The 10,412-nt window shown below is 55.3% G+C and overlaps 1 protein-coding gene across 1 annotated transcript; it reads right to left on the reverse strand.

The window, feature by feature from the left end:
• Window positions 1-983: 983 nt before the first annotated feature.
• Window positions 984-3,533, reverse strand: HOXC8 (homeobox C8). Its single transcript, XM_039255115.1, has 2 exons — window positions 3,098-3,533; window positions 984-1,725 (listed from the first exon to the last, which is right to left on the reverse strand). Exons 1-2 carry the CDS (start codon window positions 3,531-3,533, stop codon window positions 1,433-1,435), a joined length of 729 nt encoding a protein of 242 aa, XP_039111046.1. The 3' UTR covers window positions 984-1,432.
• Window positions 3,534-10,412: the final 6,879 nt, after the last annotated feature.

Consider the following 10,412-nt stretch of genomic DNA (forward strand, 5'->3'; position numbering starts at 1 on the left):
ATGTTTTTCTCCTTTTTTTTTTTTATTATGACTCACGTATACAATACAAAGTACTTGGACCAGGAACAGGGCTGCCGGGACACAAAATCTACATTCATAGCTGGACATAAAGACAAATGACCAAAAATTATTATTATAGATATATTTTAACGTTTTTTTTTTCTTTCGAGCACATTGCATAAACAGAGAATTCAAGACAGAGTTAACTATACATTCAGTGCAATTTAGCTCTACTCTACTGGGGTTAGAAGCACAATAAAAGCGCACGGGACCGGCGGGCTAGGCAGTCTTAGTTGTTGGGGTTTTTCTTAGTGAAATAAGCAGCAACAAACGACAACAAAACCGCATTACGAATACTCTCAAAGCAGGATTTCTCTCTATAGGTAGTGATAAAATACGTCGGAGGTTTCCTTCTTTTTTTTTTAATTTTAATTTTTTTCTCTTTTTTTCTTGCATATTAGGACTTTCAAAAATGTCTTTATTTTTTCAAGATTATTGCAGGTTCCCTTTAGGTAGTATGTTAAAGATTTATTATCAGTATTATTATTATTATTATTATTATCATTCTTATTATTTTCATGAGTATGGTGATTTCTGAGCACTAATACTAGTATAGCTCAGAGGAAGCTGGGCCCAACGACAGAAATCAGACAGCGAAGGGGAGGAAGGCATGGGCCCGAGTGACCATGGGATGGCTAGGTAGGATTTTAACGGCGGCTGCAGGCTCCTATCTACCCCGAGGGGAGGGGGGAGGGGAGAGACCCGCAACTCCTTCAGGTTTCCATCAGGTTTCTAGAGAAAGTCAAGGGGGTCTTTCTAAGTGGGGGAGCCCCAGGGAGGGGGAAGGGATATTCCTTGCTATCTTTTTTTTTTTTTTTTTTTTTACCATTTCTTTAAACATTTCCCTTTCCTTCCCTTCCTTCCTTCACTTTTCTTTCTTCTCCTTTGGAAAAAATAAAAAGTAAATCGAAGACACTAACCCTAGCATAAAAACAAAGCCTCAGGTCTTCTTCTGCATTTTGAGAGGGCTCCCCTCTAAAATAAATACCAGAGAAGCAGGGAGGTGGGAGAGAGGCAAGAAGGGGTGAGAGGGCCAAAGAGGCCAGGTCTCAGACCTCAAAATCCAGGCAGTACTCCGAAGGGTGGGGGTAGGGACAAGTGTGTGTGTTGGGGCAACGACTGAGACAGAGTCCGAACTTTTCGCTGTGTCTCAGTCTTCCCCCCTCCAGCCCCCAAACAAATAAAGATCGGGGGAAGTCCAAAGGTAATAAAACCAGAGCTGCAAGTATCTGACAGGTAGTTAGAGTTGTGAGTGTCATTCTATTCTCTATAAAAGCAAATGACAGTCGTAAACTTCTCAATTTATCCGCTACCATAAAACGAAACTTCAAGGGAGTTGCTAAGGGGGGGGGGGGGTTCCTCTCTTTTTTGCTTAGTCCTTGTTTTCTTCCTTTTCCTCCTCTTCTTTCTCTTCTTCCTCGTTTCCTTCTTCCTCCACCTTCTCTTCATCTCGGGCTCCGGGCAGTTTATCCTTGTTGTTCTCCTTTTTCCACTTCATCCTTCGGTTCTGGAACCAGATCTTCACTTGTCTCTCAGTCAGTCCCAGGGCGTGAGAGACTTCAATCCGGCGCTTTCGTGTCAAATAAGGATTAAAGAGAAACTCCTTTTCTAGTTCCAAGGTCTGATACCGGCTGTAAGTTTGCCTTCCGCTGCGCCGCCCCGGAGCTGGACAGAATAGAACCCCAGTCTGGTTATGTTTGGGTGGGGGCTCGGCTTTCCCCTGCCACTCTTCCTCCCCAAAAGTCCCCCCTCTGATCTCCTCAGTTCCTCTCCCTCCTGAAGACAAGGCGAGGGAGCAGGGAGCAGGCAAGGGCAGGAAAGTTTGGGGGCTTGTTTGGTTTGGTTTCACCTTGGGAGGTGGGGTGGGGGTGGGGGCAGGGACTGGGGTCTGGCAGGAAACTGGGGGGTGGCAGGGGCCAGGGGAGCACTGCAGAGTCCCCCCAGGCTTGCAGGCTCCGGAGACTGGCCCCTGCAGCTTTGTTTACAAGTGCAGAGTGGCATTTGGTGAGCAGAGCTGGGGACAAGTCTGTTTCCAAAAGAAAGGCAAAAGGTCTGGGGGTGAAGAAGAGGGGTTCTGCTCACTGCCCCCTCCTCGAATCTCTCTGCCTAATGCCTTGCCAGGAAGGAAAATAATTGATCTCCTGGAATGTATCACTGCTTGGCCTGATTGCTAACTGGAGACCAGCAAATAAATCACGGGCCATCCCCGCTGGAACTTGTCGCTTTCTCGCTTCCCCTTTTACTTCGAAATTGGGCCATGAGGGGCCACCCTTGGAGGGGCTCATGGCCTGAGCCACTCTGAAGGTCTCGAGGAAAGCCCACAAACCTTTGACTGGGGGCAGCTGGGCTTGGGTCCTCTGGAGCCCAGAGCCCTCTAATCTGCATGGCCCCCTCTCATGCACTCTTTTTCTCTCCTCTCTGGCTCCCTCTCTTCTCTCCAACTGAGGGAAGTAAAGCAAAGTTGGGGTGGTGGCCCTAAGGCTAGTTCTCTGACAGGAGGCAATGGGTACCCCAGAGAGCCGGGGCACCTGCCCTTGGGGTCTTGCCACCCTCTGAGCCGGCTAGGGGAGGGAAGCAGGGGTCTCCCCTTGCCCCCAGAAAGCCTGGCCACTGCTCTGGACTGAGGCTCCTCGCTGCCTTATGGAGAGACTGGTTTGCTCCAGAGGCTGATGATAAGCTCAGGGTCCTAGGGGCCCCTGCCCAGCCACCTCCCCAACTTTGACTTTAGAGATGGCAAGGGAGCGAGACAGAGGGGGGAGACGGGCAGACAGACAGACAGTGGAGGAGAAAACGATTTTTAACCCTTTGCACCCGGACACCACCTTCACCCCAGTCCCCCAAATATCCCAGGCGAGCCCCGCGCCCCACCCCCCAGCCGAACCTCCCAACCTCGAGAGACCCACTCAGGCCCCGGGGGTGGGGCCGCAGAGACCCCAAAGCCAGGAGGGAAGGCGAGGGCAGACAAAAAGGAGGCGAGGGAGGGGGGGAAGACCCCGGAGCGCGGGAGACCAAGGGGGAAAGAGAAAAGGCTTCTCACCGTGGGGTCTCATCCATGGAAACATGAGGCTGGGAGACGAGTTTTGATTTAAGTGGCCTTGTCCTTCGCTACTGTTAGTGTTGGCGGAGGATTTACAGTCGGGATATTGCACCACGCTCGCCTCTTGCTGAGCCCCATAAAGGGACTGTCTGGGGAGCGCCTCGTAGCCATAGAATTTGGAGGCGTCTCCGTGGCAGCTCAGCGAGCACGGGTTCTGCTGGTAGCCCGAGTTGGAGATGCCCGAGGTGCCGTGGTGGAAGAAGTCTTGGACGTGGTGCGAGGCGTGCTGGAAGCCGGGCGCCGAGCCGCCGGGCCCGTACACCAGCGCATGGCTCCTGCCCACGCTCTGAGGGAACCGGCAGTCGTAATAGGCCGGTTCCAGGGACTCGCCGCCTTTGTATTTGGAGAACAGGGGGTTGACGAAGTAGGAGCTCATGCTGGGCACATGAAAACCCGCCGCCCCCTCCCCTCTGGCTCGCGACTCCCCCGCCCGGTACCCCCGAAAGTCCCCTCCCCCCCGGGAGCGAACCCCGGGCCGGCCGGCTCCCCGGGGCTGGGCTGGGCAGGTGGGGGGCGCCTGGGTGCCGGGCCCGGCCGGCGCGGCTCCCGGGGCTGGGCGCGGGCGGCGGCGGCGGGCGCGGGCGGCGGGCGGCGGGCGGCGGGCGGCGGCGGCGGCGGCGGCGGCGGCGGCTCTCTTCACTGTCGGTAGGTAGAGCTCGCGCTCTCGCACTTAGCTCTTTCCTTTAACAGCCCAGGCGAATTCCTCAGACTCCCGGCGGTGGCGGCGCTTACACGCGATTCGCGTTCATCAATCCACGACATGAAGACAGGCGAGAGAGAGAGAGAGAGAGAGAGAGAGAGAGAGAGAGAGAGAGAGAGAAAGGGAGAGGGAGAGAGAGGGAGAAGGAGGGATGGTGGTGGCGGGGGGTTGAGGGGTTCAGGGCTGGGGGGACCTGGAGTAAGGGGAGGAGAGGAAGGGGGAGGGAGGGGGTGTGGTGTATGTGTGTGTGTGTGGGGGGGGTGTTGGTGAGCTAGCCCCAGCTAATGGCTGAGGCCAGCTTCTCCAAGGTGCGCATTCAGATTTGAAGGTGCCTCTCCCCCCTTCCCTTTTCCTTCCTCTTAGAGATACCTGAGCCAGCAGGTCAACTCAGGTTACCTCAACAGGTACAAGACTCTCCCCCCAGGAGGCTGGATGCCAGTAAGAGAGAGCAGGTCCCCTAACCCAAAGGATGGGCTCCCCAGGGGGTCCTTAAGTCTGGCACTCAGAAGGGGCTAGCACATCAACACATCAGATCCCCCAATACTTCTGGCATCCGACCCTCCCCCCTCCGAGTCTCCTGCCCCTCCTGGGGTGGGAGGCCGCCCTGTCTCCCACCATCCCGAAGATTCTCTTGCCTGTCTGCTGTGGGTAGGGGAGAGGGCCGGAGGTGGGGCTCATTCCACATACCCAAGTCAGGGCGGCACTGCCCCTTCAGACACCAGCTCCTGCCCGAGACTTGGCTGGGGGCTTTGACAGCAAAGCAGTTTATGGGGACAGGGCAGCTGGACGGTCCCTGGCTCCCTGGCTGGGCTGATGATCCAGGATGTTTCTTCTCAGGAGCCTATTTGTGTCTGGGTTGGAGGGGACTGGAGCAGGCCTCTGACTTGTCCTCTCATACTCTAACCCTATAGGAAATGCCAGCTCAGCCTGGAGGGGCCCCCTGGCTTCACTGCACCCCCTACTTCCCCAAGCAGGCTCCCCAGGCCAAGATGCGGATGGGAACTGTCAACAGACACTCTTTAAATATTTACCCACAGTTTCTCTAGGGGGTTCCTCCCTCCAACCCCCAGACTGGGTAAATTCAAGGTAATTCTAACGAATAAAAGAACCTTAGTCCATCAGCACCCTTTTCTGGCTGTAAGTGTGTACAGTTACGTGGGGCTTAACACAGACAGAGAAAAGGGAGAAAAGGGAGAAGAGAGAGAGCTGCGGATACGTGTGCTGTGTGCATACGAATGAGGAAGAGGAACAAGAAGGATTTTTCCGGTCTTCCCCCTCCACGGTTGTGCGGGGTTGTTACACACAGGGCGGTACTGGGGCACACTCAGGATACACACATACTGTACGTGCTACCTTCCACCCTGCAACACACCGAGTGCATGCTCCCTAAACTGTCATGCCTGCCCAGAAGCGCCCCGTCACCTCTCAAACACTCTGCACTCAGGCACATAGGAAAATAAGACCTGATAGACGCACATGCATCTTTTGCTTTTCGCATCATGAAGAAAATCGCTACCTATTTTCTTTCCACATCCTGGGGTTCCCCGGGTGGATGAGGAAGGAGGTTGTTAAAAATCCGGATCTTTGCCTTCCCACCTGGAGCCCAGCTCTGGGGATGGATGAAGGAATGGCAGTGCAGGAAAGGATGGTGTAGAAACACCCCCCCCCCCAGTCCCTCTATTATCTAAATAATTGCTGGGGAAATGGCCACTCTCAGCCAAATTCCCAAAGGACATCCCCTGGTGCCCCAGCAAAGGACACTTCCAGGATCCCTTGAATTTGGAGGAACCCACCTGCACCTGAATTAGGGGCTGCCCAAACTCTGCACCATCCGGAACTCTGGCCCTGGAGCAGCAGGAGGGGAGGGTTAGAGGAGGGTTGCACCAGGGCAGCAGGCCTCCCTAGGGTCCAGGACACTGTGGGGCATGACAGGGGTCTCCTTCACGACCAGAGCCAGCTCCAGCCTTGGTCCCAGCCCTGCGGTCTCTGAGCCTCAGAGTACCAAGCTGAAGGAGATGGGCTCTGGGTTCCCAGCATCTGGGTCATTGGGGACTGTCATAAATATTTTCCCTTCCTCGCCTGGAAAGAGGAGGCTCGGCAGGCCAGATCCGCTCTGGGGCCTGCGCCTTATCTTTTAGAGGGTGGGGGGATATCTCGACATTTTATGGTCCAGCGAAAACCCTGCCACAGAGCTATTCTTCCAGGCCTTTGTGTCTTGGAATGCGACTGCCCCGAGTGTGCCGCCACCACCGTCTGCTCTGAGAGCCCACCAGTCCTGAAACCCCTGGCTGGACTCGATTTCCACTTTGGAGGGGGGGGGGAGTTCTTTGCCTTTTCTGTTTTTCATTTGATTGTCTTTTTTTCCCCCTTTTTACTCCCTCCCCCCTCCCCCCTTTTCTCTTTTACACGTATCTGCTTGATTTCGCTCCCGGAGCTTGGATATAAGGGAATCGCAAGCAGCCATCCTCGCTGGGGCGTCTCTGCCCCTCGCCCCGAGGCCTGCTCCGCCCTCCTAGGTACCATGGATTTATGTTCGTTCGTCCGGGTCATTCTGCCTTTTTGTGTTAATTACGCGCTGCCTGCTTGGTGCTTATCTCCTTCGCAAAGCGATTATTTTCGACGCCCGCCCTCCTGAGCCTCTCGAGCCGGCTGCCAGAGCTAGGGCCCATCTCCCGCCGCCACTCGCGATTTATTTACACCTCGCAGGTGAGAGGATTGGTTTGCTCAGAGCCAGTGGGGCCGGGCCGGGCCGGGGCGCGGGGCCTTTTCCCCGCCGCTCCTCGGGGCTGGGCCTCAAATGTCAGTGCGGCCAGGCCGGCCAGGGACACTGCCGCCGCCTCTAACATTGAGCAATAGCGCCACCTCGCGTCCACTTGCTCCAATGCAGTCCGGCCAGGAAAAAGCCAACAGATAGAGCAAGCAGGTCCCAGCCTTGGCCCAAAGGTGGGAAGTGAGATGAAGGAGTTTCCAAATGGGTGCGAGAGGGACAGAGAGAGAGAGAGAAAGGGGGGGGGGTCCCCAGAAGGGAGTCTCCCCGGGACCGCTGTCCTATTGTTTTCCAAATAAACCTTGCCTGAGGTTTCACACAAATTTCTCTTTTTGTCACCCTCCCTTCCCGCATTAAGAGACACGATGCAAAGGAACTGCTGCCGGCTCCCCCCCGCCCCCCCTATTCAGGCGCATTTCTGGGCTCGGAACACCTCCGCTCACGCAGATGCACGCTCCGAGGCTCCTGCGACCTCCTGCCCGCGGCGCGCACCCTAAACTCCTCGCTCCTCTTACCCTGCCGCTGGGTCCGCACTGCCTATTCCGCCGCCGCCTGCAGGACTTGGGTGGGACTCTGACTTCTCCCGACTGTTTGCCCCCTGGTTTGTAGCCCATCCCTCTCTCTCTCTCTCACGCGCGCTCTTTCTCCACCTCTCCCTCCCAGCCAGTGAGGTCCCGTTCTCCGTGGGCCATAGACAAAACATTCCTATAATCCGATTTCAAAGGAAAGAGTGTCCACCTTATTTAAACCATAAAACAATTAAGCCCAGACGTCTAGCCAGCTCCGCGCTGCTGTTTTGTTCGGCCCCATTCAGAATCCTGCGCAGGGAGACAAACAGCGCCATAAAAGTGGCATTTCGGGGCTGCGGAAATGTACCTATCCGCTGCCTTCCCAAGTGGAACAACCTTTAGGGTTTTGTGATTCTGACAAAGGAGCAGAGGAGAGGTGGGAGGGGAAGATCAGGGCAGGAGGGCGTTTGCTAGCCCCTCGTTCCCCCAGCTTTCGTTTCTTTCCCTAGATGTGGGTTGTGTTGCGTCGTGGTTTAAATTCACGCATTGTAAGAAATAAAAATCGAATCCAATCCTGACCTGCAGACTGGAGGCTGAGCTGGAACTGAACAGTGGGCTGGGCCGGGTGGGCCGGCTCTGGATCCCACGCTCTCGCCAGGGCACTCGGAGCCCTGCGGCCCTCCTTCCTGCCCGGAGTGAGGCGGCTCGGGCGGGCTGCAGGAAGCAGGCCGCGCTGACGGAGGAGGGGAGGCGACAGGGCCTTGGAGCAGGGGCGGGGTGGAAGCCCGGCAACGCCGCGGAGACCGGGCTGGGAGAAAAGCCCGAATCCCCGCAGTCAGGACCGGCAGTCAGGACCCAGGGACACGGACGCCCTGGCCTCCGCCCCGCGCGGAACTGACGCCAGGGTCCCAGAACAGCGCAGTGGCCAAAGGGGAGAGTGAGGATTTGAGAAAAGAGAGAAAGCTACAGGCAAAGCACCATTCAAAAGGACCAAGAGAACAACTGCTTCTGGAATTGGGGAGGAGGTCCCCTTAAGTGGGGAAGAGGAGAGGGTGCATCAGCCCCTGGGAAAACCAGCATTTGCGACTTCTGACGGCCCCCCTCAAAATATCACCCAAACAAAATGTTTGTGCCCTCCCACCTTCCTCCGGCCCCCCAAACTGGCCTGTTGGATGGAAGGAGGGGGCAGCAGATTCAAATGATCGGGAAGGGGCTGGTCCCTCCAAGTGCCTCACCAATCCTGTAAGGCGATGCGATGGAGGAAGCTGCAGAAGGACTGGGATCCCCAATTATTTTCTTTTACGGTGGTATTCCCCAAGTATTCAGAACAACACCCTGCACCCTCGCCAGAATGGGCAGCCTGAGATATTAAAGGGCTATATTTCAAGCAGTCCGAGTTTAATAGTTTCCAGATTGGGGGATTTCCGAGAAAGGGGGCGCCGGCCCAAAGCATACCCAGCAACTTGTGTCTGCTTCTGATTAGCAGATGAAAACTGCCGGTTCTGGGGAAGGCGCTCTGGGGTGCGGTGCAACTGACCAGCCCCTTCCGGCTGCTGCACACACACATGGCCCCCTAACCCTTGCGCCTGGGGTCCCCCCCCCCACCATCAGGGAACACCCCAGCCCCTGGCTAATCCCCAACCAGCTTCCTTGGGCCTTGGCCACGTCATCTCCCAGAAACGTTGCAGCCACTCATCATAACCCCGTTACCCCCAAACCAACATTCAAACTAAACACCAGAGAGAGACTGAGAAGAAAAGAGAACTAGGAGAGGGAGAGAGAAGCTGAGAACGCATTGAGAAGTTGAAACTGGATCTAGTTCTGATTGTATTGGTTTTGCCATCTTTCTCCTCTCTCCCTTCTTCCTTCCTTCCTTTTTCCCCTCCCTACTTCCTCCCTCCCTCCTTCTCTCCCTCTCGCCTTCCCTCTTCTCCGTTTCTCTCTCTCTTTTCCCTTTTTTCACTCGCAACACATTCCCCAGTGCCTGTTCTGCTCCCTGAGGCCTGCTCAGCCTTCTTCCTCACCGCTCACCGCACACCCTCCCTCCCTCCCAGCCATCCCTCGAAGCACCAATGCAGGCAGGCAAGAATCCAGCCCGGGCCCTCACCCAGCACCCAACTTTCATCTTCACCTATCTCTTCCCTCCAATCTCATGTACTCATAAATTATTACAATTAATTACAGCCAGGGAAAGCCATTCATGCCATGCCCCCACCCCTCTGGACTCTGTCGGAGCTCCCAGGAAAACTCACAGGCAGCCAGCCGGGGCAGGCACGAGCTGGGCCCGGGCCTCAGCAGCCCCCACCCCACCCCTGGAGTCCTCAGGCCCACCCCACCCTGCCTGGAGAGCAATGGCAGGCACTTGCCCTTCCGAGGTAGAGGGAGCCCCTTCCCTGGCTCCAGCTTCCCCCCAAAGGACCTGAGCACTTGCTTCCTCCTCCACGACACCAGCCTGGGAGCCACAGGGAGGAGAAATAACGAGAACTGGATGCAGTTGGGTTTCTGGTTTTTTAAGTGACTTCGATATATTAACACAGAGCTGTTCTACCATAACAAACAGAAGCACATTACAGGACGGACGCAGGGGATGAGAAGAAACACTGCTATGTACACACCCGAGGCGCTGGCCTGCGCCGCCGGACCCAGCCTGCGGCACGGTCCGGGCCCTCGCCCCTCAGCTCCTGGGCTGGGGATTGTTATTGTGTATGTGTGTGTCTTTTTTTTTTTTTTTTTTTTTTAAAATCTGCACGCAGAGCACCCCAGGCCTGGGGAGACGTGGCTCGGACCAAATAGGATACAGAAACAAAAAATAGAAATATAGCGATTCAAGTACTGGCTTCNCACACCCGAGGCGCTGGCCTGCGCCGCCGGACCCAGCCTGCGGCACGGTCCGGGCCCTCGCCCCTCAGCTCCTGGGCTGGGGATTGTTATTGTGTTTTTTTTTTTTTTTTTTTTTTTTTTTTTTTTTTTGTACAAAAATCTGCACGCAGAGCACCCCAGGCCTGGGGAGGGATGGCTCGGACCAAATAGGATACAGAAACAAAAAATAGAAATATAGCGATTCAAGTACTGGCTTCTCTGAAGAAAGGAGGGGGAAAAAATCACATTTGTGTGTGTCATTTATTTCAGTTGCGCTGGGAGAAGAGAACGCGGTTTCTCTCCCCACCTCCTCCTCCTTGCTGGGTAGAACTAACTCTAAAACACCAATTTCTCAACACTGAACCCTCCCAAATCGCAAGAGTTTTCCTTTTCCCCTTCCTTTTTTTTTTTTTTTTTTCC

The sequence above is a fragment of the Hyaena hyaena genome, unplaced genomic scaffold, assembly GCF_003009895.1.
Source record: "Hyaena hyaena isolate Hyena2069 unplaced genomic scaffold, ASM300989v1 scaffold_510, whole genome shotgun sequence".
Taxonomy (NCBI): domain Eukaryota; kingdom Metazoa; phylum Chordata; class Mammalia; order Carnivora; family Hyaenidae; genus Hyaena; species Hyaena hyaena.